Below are 13,348 nucleotides of genomic sequence, written 5' to 3'. Positions count from 1 at the left end.
CAATTAGTCCTAATTCAGAGTCCTTAAAAATTAAGAAAACTAATCCACTTCTTTGTCATCACTAAGTAAATAAAAATGAGACTGTATTCACTAGGGAAAAAGTAAAGGGAAAAGATGAATGGTCAGCTACTAAAGTTGGAATTACTTCATGTATTATTAACTATGTACAGTCATCAAATACTGTCTCAATTTGAAAATGCAATGGTTGATTAGTTTTAGAGTTGTACAAGTCTATAGACAGAGATGCATATTCAAATATATAGCTCATAAAATGGTCACAGTTGTTTGTCCTGTAACAGATTATATTGTTGGCAAACATAAAATACATAGCTCTTCTCATTATCACATGTATACATTATGATGTGTAATAGCACTGGAAAGCATTTTACTGTATAATGCACTTTTTTGCCCAAATTTTTGAGGGAAAAATAAGGATGTGCATTATAGATGGGTATAATGATTACATGCCATGGGTATAATACTGGGCATTAAAATCCTGTGTATAATGTGTACAAAACATGGGTGTGCATTATACACAGGAGCATATTATGCACAGCAAAATATGGTACATTATAATTTATACATTTCTTAAACATTCTTCTTGATGTAGTGAATGTTGTTGTAAGAAACGTCCCAACCTGTAGAGAATTAATTTTGTAAGAGTTATTTGAGCCAAACTGATGACAGTGCCAGGAAGCAAGATCTCAACAGAGAATAGTGCTTCCCAGAATGACAGTTTTCAGCTTCTTTTATGCATTTGGGATTCAGGAGGTAATATAAGGAGGCTTAAAAGAAGATGAGAATAAGCATGGTGGGGATTGGATTATAGGATAGTTAAGATTATGTGCTCTCTTGATATTGGTTAGGCTTCCAAGGATTCTCAAAATCAGGCATTTCAGAAATAGTCTTATGGCCCTGGCTGGTGTGGTTCAGTGGATTGAGTGCAGACCTGTGAACCAAAGGGTTGCTGGCTCAGTTCCCAGTCAGGGCACATGCCTGGGTTGCAGGCCAGGTCCCCAGCAGGGAGCACACAAGAGGCAACCACACATTGTTGTTTCTCACCCTCCCCTCTCTAAAAAAAAATTATGCAAATATTAATACCCTTGCGGGTGTGGCTCAGTTGGTTGGAGCTTCATCCCATTCACCAAAAGGTTTGGGGTTTGATTCCTTGCTAGAGCTCATATGGGAGGCAACCATTCCATGTTTTTTTTTTTTATCAGCGTTTCTCTCTTCCTCTCTAAAATCAATAAACATTTCTAAAAAAAATAGTTATGTTAATGAAGATGCACAAAAAACAATGGACACGGCTTGTGTAAAGAAAAGATAGACCTTTTACTAAAGAAGTTATGTGCCTGGGGTGTGACTACCCACCATGAACTTCCTTGTTTGGAATGTATGATCAGATTGCCCCGCGAAGTTACTTTTGGTTAGTTTTATTACAGCACCTTCCCCCCACCACCCCTGCTAAAAAACCCAGCCATTTTTAGAAAGACTATTCACTCGAGTTTTCTTAAAGTGTATACATAAATGGTCTTCTAATGTGAAAAATTGTTGGCTTTCTGTTCTTATGATTGCAGGAAGTGTATGTACCTCATTTCTTACCCAAAACTACCAATTGCCAGTTCTTGATACAATGTTTATAAGAAAGAAATATAGAAGCAAAGATTTTGGGCTTCATATGCTGGAGGACTTTGTTGATTCCTTTACAGAAGATGCACTTGGTTTGCGGTATCCACTGTCCTCACTGATGTACACAGGTAAATTGATTAAGTTAAAAATATTAAATTTGTCTCAGTGTCACTTTGGACTTGTTTCTGCAGAATATTTTAAATGTGCATATGTCAGTATTAAGTAAATTTTGATTTTTTGGCACTGTAAGGCTTAGTTTTGCAAATATGTCCTTATCTCATGTACATGACTTTTGGGGGATGTGGTAGCTTTAAAAAAATTAAACTATAATTTATATACCATATAACTCACCCTTTTAAAATGTACAGTTCAGTGGTAGTATAGTCATAGCTGTACAGCCATAACCACTATCTAATTCCAGAACATTCTCATCCCCAAAAGAAACTGCATCAACTAGCAGTCACTCTCCATTCCTCCATTTCTTTACTCCCTAGCAACGAGTGATCTGTTTTCTGTCTCTTTGGATTTACTGTTCTGCACATTTCATATAAATGGACCCATGTGATTTAATTATATTATAAGCCCTTTGTGTCTAGCTTCTTTCATTTTGCATATATGTTTTCAAAATTCATCTATGCTACAAGCATTAATCAGTGCTTCATTCCTTTTTATGGCTGAATAACATTCCATTGTATGGATATGCGATATTTTGTTTACCCATCATCAACTGATGGACTTTTAAATTGTTTCTACATTTTAGCTATTATGAATTATGCTGCTATGAATTTTTGTGTAGTTTCTGTGTGGACATTTCTCTTGTGTATACTTGTATATCTAGATTTGGAATTGTTGGGTGATATGGTGACTCTATGTTTAACATTTTGAGGAATTGCCAAACTGTTTTCCAAAGCATCTGCACCATTTTACATTCCCATAAGTAATGTATGAAGGTTACAATTTTTCTATGTCCTTGCCAACAGTTGTTAATTATCTGCTTTTTTTCAGTGGGTGCAAAATGGCCTTTCATAGGTTTGATTTGTATTTTTTAAAATATTTTACTTATTTATTTTTAGAGAGAGGAGAACGGAGGGAGAGAAAGGGGGAGAGAGACATCATCGTGTGGTTGCCTCTCACATGGCCCCCAATGGGGACCTGGCCTGCAACCCAGGCACGTGCCCTCACTGGGAATTGAACTGGCAATCTTTTGATTTGCAGCCCATGTTCAATCCACTGAGCTACACCAGCCAGCGCCTTGATTTGCAGTTGATGTTGAACAGCTTTTCATATGCCTATCGGCCATTTGTATATCTTCATTGGAGAAGTGTCTAGTTAGATTATTTGACCATTTTTTCTTTGGGTTGTCTCTGGTAGCTTTCACATTAAAGAAATTTTAGACATACAAAAAGTTACAAAAAATAAGGTAAATACTTATGTATCACCAACATGTGTACCATCTATGAGAAGTGGATCATTGCCAACGTACTTGTACTCCTACCCAGTTAGCTTGCTCCCTTTACTGAAATAAGCACTGTCCTCAATTTGTCATTTCTTTTCTTTTTTCTTTTGTGTTTTAATTTTATGATTATAATATATGCAAGGTTTTTCATAACTGGAAATGCCATTTTTAAAATAATGATGTATGTTTTTTGAATGTATCTCCAATGCTTAGTATAAAACTTGGAACATTATAGGCACTCAGTTAATAATTGCCAAGATAATGAGTGGTCTCATTTAGAGAAGTTTGGAAGGTCATTCTTATCTGTAGAAGGGTTGGCTTTTATTCATGCATTTCTTACTTTTAATACACATGTATGTATCCTTCAGTAATGTAATTTTTAAATATTTAAAAACTGTATATAAATGAAAGGTACTGTATGAATTCTTCTGTAGTTCACTTTCTTTACTCGTCTTTATGAGATTCATTAATGTGGATTCACAAAGCTTTATGTTGTTCATTTTGAATGCTGTTTAGTATTCCATTGTAGAGCTATACCATGTAGAGATGTTGAAAAACTATTAGTGGATTTATATTTGCACTTGTATAAAGTCCATGCAGCTACTGTTTCTTTAATACAGTAAGGTTTAATTCTGGAAATTAATTTATTTGAAAAGTTTTATAAAATACAATGTACCATTGATTTTACTCTAACATCAGGTGCTTATTTCCACTAAAAATATATTTTCTAAGCTTCCTCCCTCTTTTTAATACTAAAAATCTAGAAAATAAGAACCGAGTGTGACATCCCCATTTTGAATCATGAGACTAGAATGAACCCTGTATACCTTTTGATAATCTGAAAATAGATTTTCTCTTAAAGTCTAATTATTGCTTTACTGAATTTGTGGAAGAATGCAAACACATCCTCACTGCAGGAAGAATCTCATAAGACTTACTCTTTTCCAGGATTCTAGTGATAAATAAATTAAAAAGCACATGAATTACAGGTGAATGTCAGCTAATCTGTCTTTGCATAAAGACTTGAGCTCTTTTCTTTCAGTTAGACGGGAGCTTTCCTGACAGTGATTTATTGGTGTCATTTATATAATTTTGTGAATACTCTTTGAAATGTGAAAATAAAGGAATATGTTGAGAATAGAAATTTTTAGACTATGTGGCTTTTCCATCATTTTCTGTTTTTTGCTCTTCTCTCTCCTGTGCAATGCTTATTATCTTTGAAGGGCTTGGATTTCCATTTGATTTTTGCTTTCAACTTAATGGCTTCTTGGTATTGCTATATACCCAAAAGTTCCTTGATGACCTTCATTTGTTTCCATGAATATTTTTAAACGTTTTAGGAAAGAGCGTAGTGTTTTACATTGTAAACCTTTTTTAAAAACAGAGATAAGTTGTTCATTTCAAAAATGGGTAATGAGTGCCAAGTATGATTGATTGGGTTTGGTCTCAGCCTAGAGTAGGTGCTTAGCTAACTATGGGAAGTTGATTTATACAGCACTATAGGCTGTATACCAAAAGACATGGAATACATAAGATCTTGTGAATGTTCTATTCATTTGGAGTTTATCCTGGTGTGTACCATGTAAGGTACAGATCCAAGTTTATTTTACCTGACAGGTGTCTGGTTGTCATGATATAATTTATTGAATAATTAATTTTTGCATTGAATTGCATTCGTATCTATGTCAGGAGTCAGGAAACCATGGTCCACTGGCCTGTTAACAATTTTAGTAAATGAAGTTTTATTGGAACAGAGCCTTGCTCATTCACATTTTGCTTGTGGCTTCTTTTGCACTAAAATGTCAGAGTTGGTTAGTTATGACAGCGACCGCATGGCCTGCAAGCTTGTATTTATTATCTGTCCCTTTAAGAAAAAGTTTGCTAACCCTTAACCTATTAATATATCATATTGTGTATATTTATATTTCTATAGATCTGGATTACTTAGCTGAGTGGTATAAGCGTAGGAGTTCTCTTTTTCTGACTATGACTCTCTGGCTAGACACATCTGAATTTGGACTTTCAACTTGAGTCACCTTTTGTTAATTAAGTATTCCCTTTGGACCTCAGACTTGTTCTGTAGGTAGTCTTTACTGTTTCAGTCATTTTGGTTCAGGCAGAGGACTCACTTTGGCTTATTGTGTTGGTTTTTCCTCCAACTTCTCCCTTCGTAATAGGTATGAAAACTAAAATCAGAAAACATGAGAAATAGTTTAAAATATATAGGGGAAAAATGAGAGAAGAGTATCTTCGTGTCCATGTATCCATTATACAGATGAATGAACACTGGGATTTTACCATGTTTGTTTTCACTTATTTTTAAGGAGAATTAAATAAAACATTGTAGATATAGTTGACATTCTTTTTGGGCCCCTCCCTAATCCTATTCCCCCTTCTTCTTACTTTCCCATGATAACTGCATTCCTGCAGTTAGTGTATATCCTTCCTGCCAGTGGTCTTATAGTTATGTCTATGTTCATAAATGCTATAACACATTATTTTGTGTGCTTTTTTATTTAAAAATTTTAAAGCATGTTTTTGTAATTACATATACATAATATAGTATTTATTTTAATCATTTGTAGGTGTACAATTCAATGGCATTAGTCATATTCACAATACTTATATACCTTTCACCGCTATCTGTACCCCAGAATTTTTTATCACTCCCAACATAAAGTCCATAACCTTAGACAATAGCTCCCTGTTTTCCCCTGCCCCCGTTCTCTGGTAACTTTTGTGCTCTCTGTCTCTGACTGCATCTGCATCTTCCAGGTACCTTATATAGGTGGAATCATACAACTTTTGCCCTTCAGTGTCTGTCTAATTTCACTTAGCATAACATTTAAAGTCCATTTATGTTGTAGCATTATATCAAAATTTCATTCCTTTTTATGGCTGAGTAGATTTTTATTGTGTGCACATCACATTTCATTATTCATTCATCTGTTGATGGATGAGTGGGTTGTTTTACCTTTTGGCTATTATGAATAATCCTCCTATGGACATTGGTATGCAGATAGCTATGTGAGCACCTGCTTTCATTTCTTTTGGATATATTTCTGAGAGTGGAATTGCTGGGCTACAGGGTAATTCTGTGTTTGGCTGCTTTCCACAGGGTCTGCATTTTGTTTAATGTGTTTTTGAACTTTACATAAATGATGCCATTTTGTACATACACTGACTTGCTTCTTTACTGACCTTTTTATATTTTTTAGATTTACCAGTGTCAATATATATATATAGCTATAGTTTATCTAGCTTCTGTATAGTATTTTATGGTATACATGTTATGATTTATTCATATATACCCTAATGATAGGCACTTAGGTTGTACCCCTACCCTAGTTTAGAAACAGTCCTATAATGAACATTATAAATATGTTCTTATGTATGTGTCTGAGTTATTAGGCTATACACCTAGAAGGAGAATTGGATCAATTGGATCAATGTCTTCTCAGCTTTACTAATTGTTGCAGAATTGTTCTGAGACCAGCAGAGTCCATTTCCCTTACTCTCTTCATGCTTGTTATTTGTTAACATTATGGGTATGAAAATGGTATCTTGTTGTTTCATCTTATATTTCTTTGGCAGCTGTTGAGGTTTGAAGCATTTATTTTTTGTTTAGTGACCATCAGGTTTCATTATGTGTGAATTTCTTGTTCACAGCCTCTGCCATTTGCGGGGAGTGGGGATTATTGTCTTTCTGATTCAATTTTAGGAGTTTTTTATATGAATGGAATACTAATCCTTTGTCTTATTCTAAGTGTCTCCTAATCTGTGTTTTTTGGTATCTTTTTATTATAAAACTATGAAGTCCAGTGCAATAGCCACTAGCATAAAATAGATATCAATTTAATTAAAATTAAATGAAATTAAAAATTCAGTTCCTCAGTAGCCACATGTGTTTAGTGACTATTATATTGGATGTAGGACCTTTATCCAATATAAAGGACTGATATAGGACCTTTTCATCATTGTAGAAAATTCTGTTGCATAGTCCGGAACTTTTAAACTTTAGCAGTCAGGTTCATTATAATACTTTACTATAAATTATGATTTTTGTATCTTTTATAAGAAATTCTTTAGTACTGTAATATTCCAGAAGTATTCTCTTATGTTTTCTTTTAAACATTTTGCTTCTCATAATAGGTCTTGGAATATATCCAGAATTTACTTTTATGAATGACATTGATGTGAGGTCAAGATCTGACTTTGTTTTCTGTATGGATTTTTATTCTAGCATCATTATTTTAATAGCTTATTCATTCTCTGATGATATATAATACCTCCTCTGTCATTTGCCAAGTTTGTAGTATATGTGTGGTTCTTTCCTGGTGTCTTGGTGTTTTAATTTTTCTTCTTTCTCATTTACTTCCTCCTCTTTTTTCTCTTCCTCTCATTCTTCCTCTTTACTGCCATATTCATATATCAATACCAGGTTGTTTGAGTTACTGTATCTTTATGATTTTTGATTTTTGATATCTACTAGGGTAAAGCCCTCCTTATTTTTTCCTTCAACATTGGCCTTGATATTCTTTTTTTTTTTTTCAAGAGGAAATGAGATTCAACTTTATTTGAAAAAAACAGAAAAAGATTTATGTGTCAAAAGATAGCATAACGTCACACCCAAGCAATAGACTATGAAAAGCATTTGTAACATCATAGCTATTGATAGCTCATAGCTCTACTGTATGAAGAATGCCTACAAATAGGCATTGAAAAGGCAAATAGCCCAACTGAAAAATGGACAAAGGAGACAGTACTCTTTTTTAAGCCTTTCTTCTTTCATTTTGAATTTGGAATCAAGTTTTGTAAAGTTCCATTAAAACAGAAATTCTTTTGGGATTTTGTTTAGGATTGTATCAATTTACAAAATAATTTGGAGAGGATTGGTGTTTTTACACTATTGAGTCTAACAGTCCTTTTATTCAATTTTTTATATCAGTAAAATTTAGTAATTTTCTCTCTAAAAGTTAAACCCATCTTTTATTAAGATTTTTATTTGGTAATGTTAAAGCTTTAATATGGATTTTTAGATTTTTTATTTAAATGAGACAACTGTATAATTTTCTTTCCTTGAGTTGCCTTGGTGTTTTGGTATCAAAGCTTATGCTAGCCCATTAAGTAAGTAGGCAGCTTTTCATTTTCTGTCTGTTTTTTAAAGCAATTGATATTTGGGATTTCTAGAAAATTCTAAATGTGTTTTTCAGCTTGCAAGCAATACTTTGAAAAGTATCCAGGAGACCATGAACTCCTGTGGGAAGTTGAGGGTGTTGGACACTGGTGCCAGCGAATACCCATCACCAGAGCATTACAGAGAGAAACACTTAAAATTACAGGTAAGGGTGTTTTTAGTTTCAGCACATGTCCTGCTTAAAAATATCAGTGCCTGAGGACAGTTGTGTCTTACTGTCTAGAGTAGTGGTGTATAGTAATGTGATCCGTCTAGTAACAGACCCTCTTTTCTAAAGTATGATTTTTTTGTTATGTATTAATAGTTGAGTCACTAAGAATAGTAACAGTGCAGTAGGAATTGGTGGCTAAGACAAAAACAGAGTTCTTGAAGCACCGTAGAATAGACACCAGGGGATCAGAGGTAGTCCCTAATGTTATGCACCTGTCCTCAAAGTCACAAAATACAGATAACTATTTAAAATTCTTTTGAATTGCAAGGTTTAATTATAAGGTACTGGTGAAGGAGATACCCCATACCTAGATTTTCAACACCCTTCCATTCAGGGTGCTCTGCAGGGATTCTGTGAAAATCAGAACAATGTTATAATTAAAACCAAATACTGATTGGGTTACAATTTTTAAAATTCTTCTACACACAGCATTTTCTCCAAGTGAAGCTAAAAGACCTGTGTCTGGAGAATATGGTCTTGCATCTGCTCCAGAATATGAAGCAAGAACTGAAGACAGTCAGTCTAGTGAGATGCAGCTAACTGTAGGTACACTGTATGTGTATTGTAGGAGATAATTCTACTGTGTCTTTAAAATAGATTTAGCCAATATTTAATTTTTCAAATGTTACTGTTCATTCAACAAACTTACATAATTTCTATTGTATTAGTTTTCTGGCATCTTTTAAGTGGTTGCTAAGTTTCACATTTGTAAAGGCCCAGCAGTGAACAAATTTATACATGCATCCTTGTGCATATGCAATTATTTCCTTACACAGATACAAGTTTCTAGACATGGAATTAATAATAGGCTGAAGGTTATGAAGTTATTGTGGGAAGTTTGAAGCTAAGTTTAAATAAGTGTGTGCTAGGCCTTTGTAGAATGAAATGCACTTTGCAAATACTAGGTAACCTGAAATCAGAAGGGCAGGTCCCATTACTGGACTTACCAGATACTTTCCTAGAATTTATTTGATATTACTTAAAATATGGGCCCATTGATGGGATTCTACAAGTCTATTTTTATACAGTGTTTTGTTGTGATGGTACTTATTACAGTCATATTTGTTTTGTATATGGGTTTCTGAGTATTGAGTATGTCTATGTGAGTATTTTTAGTGAGTATTGAGTATGTCTGTGTAAATGCACGTGCATTTCAGAGATGAGTGCTTGGGGAATTATTTGTTTCTCTTATTTCCTGTTTTAATCAACAGGAGTGTTGACTATGTGAATGAAAAATTTTAGAACGTTTTTAAGGATAATGTAAATAATAACTATATACCTCGTATATAGGTATATTCCTTATAAGGAATTACAGTTTTAAAATTTTTTTCTACATTTGGAACTTCATACTTTAAAATAAGCCCTAGTTCTGTTATATTGCATTCCACATTCCTCAGGTATACTCAGATTTATTTTAGTTTTGGTGGGATATCATAAAACCAGGGAAAGTAGAAAATTCTACTCTTCTCATACATGCAGTGAGACCAATGGCTTTTTTTAATATTAAGCCAAATAATTTTCGATGTGGCATTTTAGTGAGAATATATTAAAATCGCACCATGTCATAAGGTTGGCAGCATAAATTACATTTTGTTTCATTTTAGAAATTCATATTTTTGTTACTTTAATATTTTAATAATTCAAGGAAAATAGTTTTGATATGAAGTTATTATATCTCTTTTTATCAGTAATGGCATGAGGAAGTGGTTTTATTTATTTGTTTTACCACATGATATATTTTTTATCTTTATTGAGGTATTGATAAATAATCATATCTTTAATGTGTACAAGTTTATGTTTTGATATACATATACATTGTGAAATGATTATCACTATGTGATTTACTCTTAAGGTGATGGTATTTCTGTTTGCTTTTTCCTATTTTTGGACATAAAACATTACATGTACTTTGTTTTTTGTACCTTTTATTCACATTTATGTCTTAACCTTGCCTAATTGAACTACAGGCTTGTTGTACATAGGATTTTTTTCTTATCCATCACAGTTGTTCCCTTGTTTGTGTCCTGTGAACCCACCTTGATGTGTAAGTGCCTGCCACATTGTAGGGTTTCGATAAGCATATGACTGAATAGCAGTTTACATGATAAAGTAGGTACTGCGGCAAGCGCTGGACATACAAATTAGGGCTCTGTTAAGTGTGGGAAAGGTAGATGGTTCATTATTGGAAACAGATAAATAAATAACTGTACTAAAGGACAATAATTGCCTTAATAGAGCACATAGCAAGTGGTTGCAGGTACCTAAAAGGGTGTGAGTAACTCCACCCAAGGACTGGAACTGGTGAAGTAGTAACCAGGCTGAGCTGACTTTTAAAGGGTGGGTGGAGGTTCTGTCCAAGTGTTGCCAGGGCATTCCAAGGGATCACATGTGCAGAAACACACAGGTGTGAAAGAAAACAGCATGTTTGATATGGAAGAGTATTTGGTATTGGAGAAGTTGAGAGGTTTTATTCTAGGCAGTAATACGCCATTAATTTTTTTTTAAGTAAAGGAGTGGTGCAGTTTGTAATTTGGAAGCATCACTGTCATCAGGGTGGAGAGGATTATAGGGCATTGTAATTAGAGCAAGGGATACCAGTTGAGGAGGTGGTGAGAACAGTTATGTTAAAGATGGTAAAGGCCTGAACTATAGCATTTTTTATGGTTGGTTGGTTGATTGAGGGATAGAAAGAACTCATTACTGCCTCACAGGGTTCTGGTTAGAATGGCTGACTGAACTGTTACTGCCATTTAACCAAGGTAGGGAATAATATTGGGAAAAGGTTAAATAATACTGCTCAGTTTGGGACAGGTTGGATGTGAAATTGGATGGAGTATCCACTGGGGAGTTATTTCATTTGGATTAGAGCTTTGAAAATCAGGAAAGAAGCTGGGGAGATTACATTGTATGTTTGGATTCATCAGCAGATAAACGTTGATGTGAAAGCAGTAGATAAAATGAAAGGGGAAGCATGTTGACTGAAGAGAAGGTAGCTGAGGACAGAATCCTGTAGCTCCAGTGTTTACCACTAGATAACATACAAGATGGCTTGACAAGTTCTGAGGCTCATGAATAAACTGAAGCTATAACATAGCTTCTTTTTTTTTTTTTACTTCTTAAGTAGGTTTTCTTAATTGGTGAGTAGTGAGTGCTAAGAGTGCTGTTCAGAAAATGTTTTAAAATATTTTCTTTGGCACTGAATGAGTAGATCCATAGGAATAAAAAGTCGATCTAAATCTTTTGGTTTAATTTGTATCTCTATTTTAGATTGATTCTATGAAAGATGCCTTTGCAAGTACTTCGGAAGGTAAGAAATCCAGCTGATCTATCACAAAGTGTTTGAGACACTTAGAAATAGGAGTGTGTGTGTGTGTGAGTATTCCCTACAGTAAGTGAAGACTTGCGTAGTCCTAAAATCTAGACGTGAGTTCTAATGCCTCTGCTTCCACTGATTTTGCTGTGTGAACAGAGTGAGATATGGGACCTCTCTTTTCCTCATTTTCTTACCTGTAAAACTGGGGGCAGTAACATCTACCTTGTTTACGTCTCGAGATTATTGGGAGAGAATATAAGTGAAAATGCAAAAACACTTTGCAGAGCTCAAGGTAACATGGAAATGTGAGGAATGAATATTGACAAAGTTATTTCATAATTTAGAGAAGATACTGGCATTGTTTCTAATCTGATATGAGAGAAAGGAAGTATGTAATTGTGGGGATATGTGAACTAGAATAGTTCTTGCATTTCTGTGTATTTTAATAGGCAACCCTTTGAATGCATAATCAATTAATTGTAGCTTCGCTGTTTTTTCTCAGGTCACGATAAGACACCGGTTTCCACTCGTACTCGAAGTAGCCATCTGAAGCGGCCAAAGATTGGCAAGCGGTTTCAGGATTCTGAATTTAGTAGCTCTCAAGGCGAAGACGAAAAGACACCTCAGACTTCACCTATGTCTTCAGCAAACAAGTATTGTTTATTTCACTCCTGTTATTTTGTTTATTCTTATTTTCATACTATTAGTATTTAGTATTTAAGGTGGAGGCTATTATTATATTGTTTGTATAACAAATGACCTTGGTATAGGAGTTTGTATTTGAAGTCTTTTACAAGATTATTGATTATACTTATCAGTGGTGCCACTTTGACAATGTTACAGGGAGAAGTTGCTTATGATATAATCTCATAGATACGAAAAGTCAGAATATTCAGTTGATTATCCCAAATGTGTTGTTATCACTAACTTTGAATGTGACAGTAGTTGTAGCTTATAGTAAATGCTGAGCTGTGGTCAACTTTAAAAATGTTCTATTTTACATTATAACTGATTCATTTCACTTGGTTACTGCATGTAGCATAAGTTAGTGATAACTATAAATGGTGCAGTCAGCTCCTCTTATTCAACAGAACACTTGAGTCAAAACTTTATCCTTTATTTCCCTTTGAATCTTAAAAAAAGCAAAATTTTTAATTTTATAGTAAAATTACACTTTTGCCCTACTGGTCCTACAGCTGTTCTGGAGTCAGCCATTCATTCATAGCTTTGCCATTTTAGCTGTGAAATTATTTTACTTAGGTAGAGAAATCTGTAGCTGTTCTAATTTTGTTATGTAAATAATTTTGCATTTGTGGAATTGAGTAAGTATATAAATGTTTTATTTTTGTGAAAAATTAATGATAAAGGCAAATATAAGTAAATATTTAAATCTAATAACTTGTGAAAAGAATAATAAGAGTTTAGATAATTATGGTTTTCTCACTGAGCAACATTTTGATGTAATACCCTTTTTAGAAGGAAATGTAACAATGCATTTTACTTATTTTTTAAAAGATTTTGCTTATTTATTTTTAGAGAAAG

At 33.9% G+C, this 13,348-nt stretch overlaps 1 protein-coding gene across 5 annotated transcripts in view; it reads left to right on the top strand.

The window, feature by feature from the left end:
* The window catches only part of FAM169A (family with sequence similarity 169 member A), a 57,448-nt gene that overhangs the window by 33,455 nt on the left and 10,645 nt on the right, over positions 1 to 13,348 (top strand). For all 5 annotated transcript variants that reach the window (XM_036020421.1, XM_036020419.1, XM_028511869.2 and 2 more), the window contains 5 exons: positions 1,578 to 1,757; positions 8,299 to 8,427; positions 8,923 to 9,035; positions 11,761 to 11,800; positions 12,309 to 12,459. In XM_036020421.1, the coding sequence (XP_035876314.1) occupies positions 1,578 to 1,757; positions 8,299 to 8,427; positions 8,923 to 9,035; positions 11,761 to 11,800; positions 12,309 to 12,459 (613 nt within the window). The remainder of the gene's footprint in view (positions 1 to 1,577; positions 1,758 to 8,298; positions 8,428 to 8,922; positions 9,036 to 11,760; positions 11,801 to 12,308; positions 12,460 to 13,348) is intronic.

The sequence above is a fragment of the Phyllostomus discolor genome, chromosome 3, assembly GCF_004126475.2.
Source record: "Phyllostomus discolor isolate MPI-MPIP mPhyDis1 chromosome 3, mPhyDis1.pri.v3, whole genome shotgun sequence".
NCBI classification, from domain to species: Eukaryota; Metazoa; Chordata; class Mammalia; order Chiroptera; family Phyllostomidae; genus Phyllostomus; species Phyllostomus discolor.
This window is presented reverse-complemented; position numbering and strand designations above follow the sequence as displayed.